The sequence below is a fragment of the Lates calcarifer genome, linkage group LG4, assembly GCF_001640805.2.
Source record: "Lates calcarifer isolate ASB-BC8 linkage group LG4, TLL_Latcal_v3, whole genome shotgun sequence".
In the NCBI taxonomy this organism is placed as follows: Eukaryota; Metazoa; Chordata; class Actinopteri; family Centropomidae; genus Lates; species Lates calcarifer.
This window is the reverse complement of record NC_066836.1, coordinates 15122570-15135212: the sequence shown is the minus strand read 5'-3', so window position 1 is coordinate 15135212 and position 12643 is coordinate 15122570. Positions and strand designations below refer to the sequence as shown.

The 12643-nt window shown below is 40.6% G+C and overlaps 1 protein-coding gene across 1 annotated transcript; it reads right to left on the bottom strand.

Annotated features, from left to right (window-relative positions):
• Positions 1-457: 457 nt before the first annotated feature.
• Positions 458-8698, bottom strand: LOC108883606 (cyclic AMP-responsive element-binding protein 3-like protein 3-B). Its single transcript, XM_018676945.2, has 10 exons — positions 8470-8698; positions 8096-8194; positions 7455-7728; positions 6699-6829; positions 6304-6414; positions 5957-6063; positions 3393-3461; positions 1795-1879; positions 1323-1416; positions 458-1219 (listed from the first exon to the last, which is right to left on the bottom strand). The coding sequence occupies exons 1-10, from the start codon at positions 8488-8490 to the stop codon at positions 1026-1028; spliced, it is 1185 nt and encodes a 394-aa protein (XP_018532461.1). The 5' UTR covers positions 8491-8698; the 3' UTR covers positions 458-1025.
• Positions 8699-12643: the final 3945 nt, after the last annotated feature.

Genomic DNA, 12643 nt, shown 5'->3' with positions numbered 1-12643 from the left:
TCTGAATTGTGATGTATTATGAACAGGAACCAAGATGAAGATGAAAACAGCGGCTGCTGTTCTACTGGAGAGAGTACAGGATGGAGAACATTATGTGAGGTGTAGTGACAGCAAACCAGAGACGAGAATAAAGTAAAGAGTAAAGAGCCCCAGGCTTAATGGCTGGACTCAGTAAAACCGACAGCAGCTTCAGTCATTATCTCTCAAATGCATTAGGTAACAACTGATTTTGTATCATTTTTCTTAGACCCCCAGTAGAAAAAGGCACTTCACATAGATCTATGACCAGCAAATAATCATATTTCCACAACTATAATGACAACAAAGACATCTGTTCTAAAATTAAAATATGACCGTTCACTTTTTTAACAACATAAAAAAAGTCTTGACAGTATTGACAGCTGGCATGAAAGGGAAACTTCTAATGATTTGTTTTTATTAAAGCAAGAAGTAATCATAAGCAACTTTTGAAGGGAATTTATTTTTGGGGACCGATTCATTTTATTGCCTCATTACTTTTGGGATGCAAATCTCTTCCAAACTGAACACATGGTATTTACTGAAAGAAGAAAAGCCCTTCAGGTGCCTCCAAAATTCAGAGTAAACTTCTTAATCTCTTGTGCTGTGTTGACATTGCACGGAACTGTTACAAAATGCAACTCAAATTATTCCTGATAAAGTTTTTCAACATATACATTAAAGTAAGTAATAAAATACAGCACTAAATGTACATATGTGTTGTTTTACAGATCATGCTGTACATGCCGGCTTCGTGCAGCAGCACATCAGAGATAAAATACACGATCCCCTCAGGTTCTTCCAAAGAAAGGCAAGAAAAAAAATCATCTGTGTGGATGACCTTTATACCGACTTCCATCTGAGTGAGTGAGTTTTTCTTTTTTGTTGGAAAACACACCATGACACTTCCACCAAAAGCATTAAAACTGCTTATTTGGATGCTGTGCCTGCAAGCGAGCCTGCACTCCTCTGGTACAGTCTTTCCTCCTGGGAGTCCTGAAGAGTCATCAGTGATCGTCCCGGTGCCTGTGATCCTGGTGGTGAGAGGACTGGAAGTCAACAGTGGGGAAATTTGTCCAAGGCCAGAGCTTCAGTGACAGGCTGAATAAGGCCTCAAAGCCTCTGGAGACTGAAAGGAAGGGAGGAAGGGGAAGACGGACATCTCGCACTTCATCCATCGAATGCAGGGAACGAGATGGAACTGAGGGGCAGAGGACATGATGGAAAGGTGTAAGTATGCATGTTAGCGAGAGAGAGAGAGTGAGAGAGAGAAAAGGAAAGTGTGTGTATGCATACCCACAGACCTTTGGTCTCTGTGTACTCTCCCTGGCTGAGTTGGCTGTAAGGGTCTGGTTGAAGATTTGAGGAAATGAGCAGAGAGAAGGAGAGAAGCAAAACCTGGAGATGGGTACAGACAGCAGGACAAAAACAGGCCAGAGGACAGAGGGAAATGACAGAAAGCACATGAAAGAGAAGAAATGACATTATTAGGCATAACCTACATACAATTTTGCACAAAAGACGAGCACAGGTGCTACTCAAACATGACTGGATTTACATCTTCAAGGTAAACACAGCAGTAAGTCAACAGTGGAAAACAGGCTGTGATTTTTAATGATGTGCATGGAATCATTAAAAATCACAGCCTGGTTTTCATATGTATAATAGTTATCTGTCTGTTATATATCTATACCTGAGACTATTATTTAGTTGCTGCAGATTATGCTGTCTGAGCAAATTCTCAGTGGTTCAAATTAATAGTGTTACACATCTCACCAGGATGCAGGTCCCTCTGTGTGTTGTTTTGCGGGAGCTGTTAGGAAGGAGAACCTGTAGCCAGTTTAGCTGCTCCAACAAAGCACTGCAATACAAATACAGATAAGAGAGATGAGAGAGACTGTAAAATCTCCACAAGGGTCCACAAGCTCCTTCATATACAGGCATCATTTCAGATGATCACTGGTAACTAAGACAAGAAAAGGAAGAGCAGCACACAGCGGGAAAGTGTGCATATGCGGACTCATCCCACATTTTGTTTTAATTCACAGCAGCACTCTGCCAGCCAGCCTCGGGAAGAAAGCAGTCTAATGAGATGGTGGGATGAATAAGGAGCGAAGCCAGATAAAATCATGTCAGGTTTTAAATTTGGATGGGCTTCGTGTTCTGGTGCATACTGAACATCTTCATCAGCTCTGATTTAAAACAGGTTACAAAGTTGTCAGCATCTTTTGTTGGGTTTATTTCATGTGTTAGGGATGATGTCCATAATGGAGTCTGTACCAGGAAAAGTAAAGACTGAATCAGGTGATGCTGAGGTGCATTTTTTATACTGTTTTTAAAGAGCCACTTGGCTCTACAGGTGAATTGATGCTTTAGTAAATTCATCCCCTCAGATTGTGACCATCCAATAATGTCACAGCTGCCATAACTAGGCTTGGTTGTCAAGCTTTGGATTTTTAAAATATATATTATAGCAATGTATATAGGGCTGTAGAAGAAGAGATACACAGGATTTAAATTATAGTGTCTTTTTAAAGTTCTTTAGTTCTAAAATTAAAAAACACAAGTAAAAAGTGTAAGGAACAGAGTAAATAATGTGTTTATGTGCTTGAACGTAAGTTGACAACCTTAATATCACATTGGTTAGTCCTCAATCTATAAGGCTTTCATCTTGAAATGTAAAAAAGAAAAACTTCTGTTTAAGAATAACAAGTATGTTCTGTAATACAAGAACAATTATGTTTCTTTTTCTGTCTTCTACATGGGTCATTAGCTGGTGAGGATGCTAACTTTTGTATTGCAGTATACACATGCACATTGAGGACATCCCTGCTTTAAAACACGTTAACTGGAAACATTAAAATTTCAGCAGGAGTCTGTTTTTTTGGCTTTTTTTTTTTTTTTTTTTTTAAACCAAACATTGGAGTTAATATTAGCTTGCACTTGATAAAAATCTGCCAGCCTGCTGGCAGTTATCATTTCAGACAGACAAATCAAGCTGCTGGTTAGAAATGAGAAATCTGACTTTGTCTATGTCTGTATGAAATCAACCAAAAGCAGTAAATCCACACAATTTACTGCAAATTGAATATCTGCCATGCGAGAATGAAAACTTTGACAGGGCTAGCAGCAGTAATTGAGGGAGGAGGGCTTAGCAAACAGGCATCACTTTGTAGACTGACTGATTATTTGTTTAAAAATGAACAACATTCAGTTACTCCAACCGCTCAGATGTGACAATTTGCTGCTTTTCTTTGTTTTAAATCAATGTAAATTGAAAATCTTTGGGTTTTTGAATTGTTGTTTTGACATAACAAGCCAATATGAAGATTGGATTTATGTAAATTGTGATGTTGGCTGCTTTGAGGACTCACTTGTTGGTCTCCTCCAACTGCTGGATCTTTCTCTGCAGCTCAAGGTTGTGAGCACTACATGCAGACATCCTACAGAGAGAGACAGAGAGACAGAGGGATTAGAGGAAATACAGATCAAATGAAAGGTATCAAATAATGCACTGTCTCCCCTTCAGTTCTCTCTTCTCTCTCTTCTAATACCCGTTCGTTGAGTGTTATCTCACACCCCATTCTGTCATCCAGTGACTCCACCCTTCACCCCCTCCCTTTCTTCTTCTGCTGTTTCTCTGGTTTCTTTCAGTCACTGTGAGTCACTCTCCATTATGGCCCACTGCCTGCACTGAACCTGCACTGATAATGATACCGTGTTGATACGCTCTGCTTGCAGCTGGCTTAATTATCAACAAATGCTGACTCTGTTCAGTGGTGGTGACAATCTCACTCCCATCATGAAATTTTAGCTGTCCAGAGGCGACAGAGCTCAAGCTTGAGTGAGATGTCGATAGCACTGTGTTAGCTATTCAAAACCTCCATAAGATGGCTGAGGATTTTAAAAAGTGTGAGTGCATCCACAAAGGTTTGTTTAGTGATTGTGAGGCCCTGTTATAAGCACACAATCAATTTTACATAAATTTTTTAACAGGCTGTAGAAACACAAACTGGTCTAAGACTCAAAATATATTCATGTTTATCGATTCGGGTGGAAAACACAATGGTTTCTTGGTTTATAGATCACCACACAGAGGTCACAGCCTGTCCATCTTCTACTGCTCTGATTTCAGATTCAGCTGTGCTCCACAGCACCTTCACAGTCCCAGATGAAACCTTTAATCTGAGATGAATCAATGATGGCAAATTTTAGAGTGCAGTGGTGCAAGGAGTATGCATCTGAAACTTAGCATCAGTAAAATCAAGCAATCTGACGGTGCGTATGTATGAGTTGCAAGGTTCCATCAGAACTGAATCCTGTGGGGGCAGGGTGCCCTTTTTTTGACAAGTCTTTCATTGCATGAGTCAAACTATGAGCTCTAATGCGCTGTAGTGTTTGTGGAGGTGTGATGGGCAGAAGAGGCAGCGTGGAGGAGGCAGGAAGGATTAAAAAATCTGGTGACAAAGGCTGGCTGGCTGAGTGGCACTCATTTTGCACAGCCCGGAGGAAGAGAGGAGGAGGAAGATGAGGAGGAAGAGGACTAAACTGAGCTTGGCAAAACCTCCTGCCCCTCTATTGTCAGATGCTGCATCTACGCACCCTGTTCAGCTTCTGCTTGATCCCCCGCCTCCAGCTGCAACTCAGAATGGTCTAGCTGCTCTTTTGTGCTGCTGGCTATCACACTGTAATATGTTTCCTGTTCAACTGACCCCAGATCAGACACAAAAATGAGCTTAAGCAGAGCAGCTGCAAGGTTAATATGAAAAGACATTCATTATAAGGTCATGCCTGAAGTGATTATCTACCTCTTTTTCTCATATTGTGTAAATGTGTGTGTTACTCTACATGACTGAATCATCCCCTTCTGTTAGTCTGTATATATAAGGTCACATATTACAGGGACACAATGATAATTACAGTGATCTGTGTGCATAGAGCACCTCCATCTAGAGTTTTTGGTCATGTGGAAAGTAATCCTTATGACCTGATCTGTTTTACATTACATATACAATACTTCTATAAGTGAATAGTGGCAGTATTTAACCAAGCCAGTGGCATATCCCCTATGGATGGCAGTGTCAGTTTGTCAGCCTCTTTGGTCCAGACTGAAAAATCTCAACAAACGTTACACAGTCATGAGAGTACAAGCATTTTACTCATTATACTCTCATTATACTTTAATTTGCTGTCTTAATAATCATATGATTATGTATATTTGTTAATGGTTATGCTGGGAAATGGCACATTTGTCCTAATTAGTGGTTCTTTATAGCTTCAGCCAGTATATCATCCATATTTTCCACAGTTCTCATGTGGAACCGTCTGCCAAAAATGTTAATCCTCAGTGTGCCTGGATCATAATGAACAATAGTCAATAAACAAAGTAAGAATAATAAAGTCTGGGAGGCCCATTTTCAGTCTGGCAACAACAGTGGTAACTGTCTGGTATTTCTGTGATGCTTTGGTGCTGAATTCCCCGGATATTAATTAATTTTGTGTCCAGCTCTGTGAAGCCCTTTTTCTCCTGAAATGTTTGAGTGTCTGTTTATTTTACAGTCTTTGTTTGGTCAGCCATGACAGCTGCCACCGCTTAGCTCTATGGGTTTTTAGTCCAAACATACTGCTGCTGTTTCTGAGAATTTCCTGTAAGCCAGAGGAGCTTTTTCAAGGATAGATACAATAAAAACCAGGAAACAGCAAATGAAAAAGCTCTCAGATGATCTCTAAGTTTGCCAACAATGATAAATAGTCAAATGGGTGATTTAGGTGAAGCCTCATCTCATCCCAAGTTCATTAAGTGTATGACAGAACAGGCTCATCATAAAGTGCTTCTCAGTACAACAAACAACTGAAGATAAAAGTTTAATTATCTAGGCCAAGGTATGCAGAGATAATGTCGTGTGGAGTGAGGATGCTGTGCACAGCCGGCTCCTACCTTCCTTCCAGACTATCAACATATTCCCTCCTCTTCTTCCGACTTTCTTGAGCCGAGCGCTTGTTGCGGATTTTCCGGCGGATCTTCTTCAAAACCCTCTCTTCAAACTTGTCAGGGAGATGAAACACATGGGAGGATAGGGACAAGAAAGAATAAGGAAGGAAAAAAAGAGTGAGTGGGGGGAAACGATGTTGGGGGGGGGGGGGGACTGGCAGACGTTGTATAACTGGGGATACAGATTTTGGATTCAGATGCATACATGAGTGTATTTGTGGATTTGTATGGTGTCTGTGTGCATAGAAATATCTGCCCTACATACATGTTAAGTGAGTGTCTTGCTCATGTACCTTGGACAGGGGCAGTTTTCTGGGCAGGTTCACCCCTTCTTTAGCCAGAAGTGTCTTCTCATCCTCATTAAGAACAAGCTCCTGCAGGGAATGCTGGGGGATTCGTTGCGCCTGTGAACCAGATGGACAGAATATTCCAGTTAAAGCGACTCTCTGGGCAGCTAACCTCACAGAAGGCACTGGAGTGGACCAATGGCTCATAAAATTCTGTTTCTTCAGTGCAAGGGGACAAGACATCACAAGAAGACTTCTGGTCTCAAATTATACAGATAAGCACTGGACCATACAGGTAGCTCAAAGGATTCTTATTCAGGACACTGAACTAAGCTTTTTATTTGACAACCTCATTGGTTAGAGCTGACAAAATGTCCTCCTTTCACCTCGTTTCTCCTTACTTTCTGTCCCAGGTTGGACAACAGCAGGTCCTTCACTGTGAGCGGCGAATTGGATGACAGCGGGGAGCTTTGGTTGGTAGTGAGGTAGTATGTGATTCCAAACTGCTCCTGTAGGTCACTCGACTCCCCGCCTACGGATCGAACCAGTAAAACCAGTGAAACAGCAGGCGACGATTTGCAAAATTGCCCCATGTGCCATTCAAACAAAACACAAAATGTTAAGGTTGCTGCTAAAATAGACCTCTGCACCCTGCTGTTCTTCACTCTACAAAATATATGTCAGGCTTTTCTCTGTGTTTGATATATTTGTGTTTTTGCAGAACTGGTTTTCTCTGTCAGTTTCTTTTAGCACTGAGGGGTCAACAATCAGCTTTGTGAAAAGGACAATTATTCAAAAGACTTGCCATCAAAAGACAACTCCCTCGTGCGATGAATGACAATTGCACAACCTTTTATCCTTTACAAATGCTCATTAATGGGAAAAGCAAATTATTTGCTCTTCGAAAAGGCCTTTAGCCTTTAGAGGTTCAGTCAGTAGCTCCTACTGATCTGCAGCACAAATGGATAAATCTCACATTAAGGTCTTCATTTTATAGCCGGCTGCCCAGAGCCCTCATTCACTTTGTTCCTGTGGCTTTTGTGCATCTTAAATCTGACATTTGTGCTCACTATTAAAACAGTCTACTATTTCCGTGGTTGTATGTCTAACAAATGTTTCTTGCCAGTATGTTTCTGCCACTGTAGCTAAAGTCTTACTTAGATCAATGGAAACTTCAGATGTTTTTTCATTTGATGACAGCTGATTCTCCAGAGGTGAAGGCTGAGGGAAAGTCGGTGCATCAAAGGCTGGGAAAGCTGTGCAGGAGGACGGGTAAGGGCTCTCTGTGGGATCTGTTGGAGGGTCCTCGTTGATGCCACTGTCTGTGGTACAGGGTGACCACAAGGGGGATGCTGGAGCTGAGGAGGAGTCACTCCCACCCAGCAGAGCGTCCAGGAAGTCATCAGCAGTGCTTCCCTCTGGGCTTGGGGTCTGAAGAGGAGGAGGAGGAGGAGGAGGAGGAGGGTATGTATACATCATCATATGACACTCTCACTCCGCTGAGTTAATCAGATAATCACATTGCCATACACGAGCACAGAATTTTTTTTTTTCAATTTTCCTAGCTTATTTGCCCGTGACTCTCACTGTCAGCCACGGTTGTGGCCACACAGGAGAACACATTGAAATTGTAAATGGGCTCGTATACATCCTAAGTTTCGGCTCAATAACACATGACCCTCATCATCACACTCAGAACCTTTCATAATGTGATTCTGTGAATTTGTGGTTGTGATTATATTGTCCCCTGAGTGACTCTGTTCAGGAGCGAATCATGCAGATTGGCCACTATACTCACATTAGGAATTGTGATGGTCCACGGTTGGTTGCCGTGGCAACCAGTGGTTTCATCTGGGTTCCTGAGCAGGAGGTCAATGAAGTCCAACCCACTGTGCCCCTGAAAAGAACAGGTCCTCTCAGTGATGGGTTTAAAGTAGAGGTGTTCCTCGGTCTCTCAGAGGAAAGGCTGTTTTACCAGCCTGTGTGCTCTTACTGCTTGATTATTTTTTTTAAATGACGAATATCTTCAGTTGGGGTTTTCTTAAATCAATAAACACACACATTTAGCTTCTTTAAAAACATGTTTTTCTCATGAAGCATGCTGAGTCTGAGTCATTCTCTTACGCACAAACCAACAGTTGCACCCACTGACTGGTTACAAATGTGTCCTACCTTGTCTGTTGTCAGTGTCATAATTCCAATATTAGAGCAGCAGCAGTGAAACCTTCCAATAAAAATACAACACACAAACAGATCAAGGCGTTCCTCTGTGACTTTGCGTCTAGGAGGAATGCTTGAGTATGTTTCAGGGGACAAAGTTGAAATGCCATATGATACAAGTGCATTCCCCCAACCCAGGTGATCACTGTCCAATCCGGTGTTCAGCAGTCAGCTGAGAGAGCCAATCGGCACAAAAAGAAATCTCACCGATAGAATAATTAGTTAAAGTTGCTCCTAGGTAATTTAGAGTGACCTTTGTTGTCATCCTGATAAGTGTGTGGTTTCACATTCATTTTTTTGCCAGACAGGATTAATTTAGAGCTTTTTTTTATTGCTTTCAAAGGCAGAGGGTGGACAGAGTCATGCCTCAACTTCATGTCAGTGTCAGTCAAAAGCTCACATTTATTTCAATTGATTTTTACCTGAACCCAACAGAAAGTCACTGTTCCTTCACTTACGCATAAAGTCAAACATATTATATTTACATATTTCATTATTATAATGACTAGTGATAGTAAACATTTTTTTTTAAAGATGTAAGGCCTTTTGTGGCTCCACAGAGAGCTCGGTGAAATCTGATAAGCTTCCTCAAGTGGTCACTTTAAGTGAGAAATGTAGCCTGCTAATGGCTTGAGGCTACATTAGCTGCAGTTGGCAAAACATGCCTGGATCTCCATCCAAACTACCTCCCTGTGGTTTGCAATATGGGTGATGTAGGCGCCAGGTTAAGATTAGGTTTTTAACTTTAAATTTAGAATCATTACTCTGTCAAAAGCCTAGTTTGCTCAAAATTTCAGTCTGTGATTGATACTGAAAATACCTGTGAAACATCCCATCAGCCTCAGCTGTGCTTTGTATTTAGTGCTTATTAGCAACATTGTTTAACATGCTAACATGCTAAACTAATACAGTGGACTCATTCAGTATTGCGCCTGCTCAACATCAGAACTACTAGCATGGCTGGTGCTATTCATATTCTTGTTCCTCTAAGAATGATTTTCCTCTGTTCTTTGTGGAGAAAGATCACCTTTTGGTCCAAACAGTCGCAACCACCAATGAAGGGTCATGATCAGGTATTGCTTTGTTTTAAAGGCACACAAGCAAAAAATGTTGGGAGTGAGTTTGTCAAACTTTTCTAAAACCCATTTTAAATTACAGTCAGAGTTTCTGAAAATTGGTCCAAGTGGCTTTTTTTTTTTTTTTTTTCAGAAAATGTTCCCTCAGTTACTTTCTCTCTTTCATCTATTAATGGGGCACTTGTTGTTCAGTTCACATCTATTAAGAAAGCTGAGCAATGACAACATTCTTCACCATCTTTTATCTTTATTGCCATAATTAGGAGCATCAGTTTTGTGCTATTTCTAAGCATACACACTCATAAAGCAACGGAATTACATAATATGTCCCTGTAGCAGTAACACAAGAAGAATATGCACAGTTGCAAAGACGTATCTACTATTATCACAGTAGGGAAGAGACTCATTCAATTGCAGAGTTATTATACTTGCTTTCGTTTCAGAAAAAGTTGAATCAACAGTCTGTCTTCTGGTTTCCAGAATGAATATCAACACAATTCTTCCATCAGTGCCTTGACTTCAAGGCATTGTTACACCTCAGAGGAAAGAGACTCATATGTATGTCTGGCAGCTCAAATAATTGAAAGCCATTTTCTTTTCTCTTCAGATGATTTCTTTGACATTTTTGCCTTCATCAGACAGTTCAAAGTGGACTGAGATGTGATATATTTTCCTTTGATTTATTGTTTTTTCTGTAAGTTTCTTTTCTCAGGGACATTGTTGTCTTAACTACACCAGTCAGAAGTGGGGAGGGACATGGGTATGTGAGACGAAAGGAAAGGTAATCTCATGTCACCTAAACCCTAAGTCTGGTTCAGACCTGAGGTTTATATGGCTCGCAGGTGAGAGCACCGAGAGTCATTTTCTACCATAAACTATTAAGACGTGAAGAATCAGTTTCTTTCTCATCTTTTCTGATTATGTGTCTGGTGTGACATAAAATGTGAATAAGTCAAACTCACTGAACCAGCTCTGAACTTTGATTTCAACACTTTATGGAGGCAGACATTAATTTTACAGTTCATGTGGGCTTTTCAGAGAGTCTGGACAGAATAAAAATTCAAGAATTTCTAGTGTTCAAAAAATAATCCATAAAAATAAAGTCATAATATGTCAGGAAAAAGTTCAAGGTAATTAAGGTAGATTCACTGCTATACATATATATATATATATATATATATATATATATATATATATATATATATATATATATATATATATATATATATATATATATATATATATGTTTTTTAAAAGTCTGACAGCATGGCCCCTGTATGAACCCCTTCTGATCACTATCCTTGAGTCTTTTAAGCACTTGCCTCTTAATGTAAGTGTATTTGTTACATTAAAATCCACTTATCTACGACAGAGAGCTCAGTATTATCAGTACTGTAATAAGCCTAATTGCATGGCAGTGGAGCTCTGCTATCTTTATTGTTGTTCTATGTTCAGATTAGAGAGTCTCAAAGTACGTGCAGATGTTATCTAACCAGGACATTTTAAACACATCTCTGGATACCAAGAACAGGTTGCAGCTGAGTACAGATAATTGCAGTGTTATTGCATATGATATCATACTGTAAATCCATATCATCATGTCCATTAGGATGCGTGTTACTGAGGGTCAAGAAGAGCTAACATCCACTCATGGGATATGTAATCCTGAGAGTGATTCACTAACTAAAATTAAATGTGCCTTGAATTCAATTCAGTTCAATTCAGTTAAACTTTATTTATAGCACCGAATCACAACAAAAGTCATCTCAAGGCACTTTTCATATAGAGCAGGTCAAGACCGTACTCTTTTGATTATTATAATTCTTCAACCGTCTTCAGCTTCATTAACTTTATTATACCTGCACATACTGTATACAGACAGGTGACAAATTAAAGAAAAAACCCCAATAAATATGTGGAGAAACACAATGAATGCAGATGCTTCCACACTAGGGAACTGTGCGGTACAATTAAGCAGTTGACATCAAGTCATGCTCTGTGGCATGTATAAAAATGCAGAGCAGAGTTGATTCTGCTTTTATATCAAAAGCTGAGAGACTTCAGAGGAGGGGTCATTGTGGGGGTGCAGATAGCAGGAGCTTAAGTTTCAAAGACTGATCTGTGTGAAAGACATCAGTAAATAGGGCTGGAAATTGTGGTTGACAGCGCACATCAGATAACCATGATTCTTGTGCATTAGTGCAATATGTAAGGAAAAACAGAGGAGCAAGGTAGTAGGGTTGCAGTGCATAATCCCCTCAGTACAAAGATGAATAGTTTGAGAGTTGAGAGTTCAGTGGTGCAAAAACTGGTCTACACTGGTCTACAGAGATGTGGAAAAAAGCGCTGGTCAGATGAGTCATCCCTCATATTCTCTGCAAGTGGGTGAGTGCATGTGAGGCGCACGGGCCTGAATGATTGACCCCTACAGTAAGGGGATCTGGTGACTCTGTTATTCTGTGGGGAGTATGTGCTGACAGGAGTGGTTTCTTCCTGGGTGACAATGCCCCCATCCATAAGGCATGAGAGGATCACTGAATCGTTTGATGAGTATGGCAGTGATGTGAATCATAAGCTATGGCCTGCACAGTCGCCAGATCTTAACCCAGTGAACACCTATGGGAGATTTTGAACTGATGTGTTAGACAGCGCTCTCCACCACCATCATTAAAACACCAAATGAGGGAATATCTTTTGGTAGAATGGCGTCCATCCCTCCGGTAGAGTTCAGAGACTTGGAGAATCAATGCTAAGAAGCACTGAAGCCGTTCTGGCAGCTCACGGTGACCCAACACCTTACTGAGACAGCTAATGTCGGTTTTTCCTCTAATTTGTCACTTGTCTCCATGTTTGAGTCCAACAGAAATGGTCTGAGAGTTCATACCTTTCCTTGACGAGGAGGTATGAAATTGAAAAGACATGTGTTGAAAATACTAGGCTGAGGTGGGGAAAAGAAAGGTGACAGCTACTGAGACAAACCCAGATATATCCTCTTTTTTCTCATTCATAGGACAGGTGAGAAGCAGAGAGCGTGCTCTAAGCTCAAGCTG

What these genes read in the sequence shown, in the direction of transcription:
- LOC108883606 (XM_018676945.2), bottom strand. Translation starts at nt 8,490, where the DNA reads ATGACACTGACAACAGACAAG. An exon ending in TGACACTGACAACAGACAAG is followed by an intron (nt 8,195 to 8,469) that starts GTAGGACACATT and finishes TGTTCTTTTCAG; the next exon opens with GGGCACAGTGGGTTGGACTT. An exon ending in GTTGATAGTCTGGAAGGAAG is followed by an intron (nt 3,462 to 5,956) that starts GTAGGAGCCGGC and finishes CTCTCTCTGTAG; the next exon opens with GATGTCTGCATGTAGTGCTC.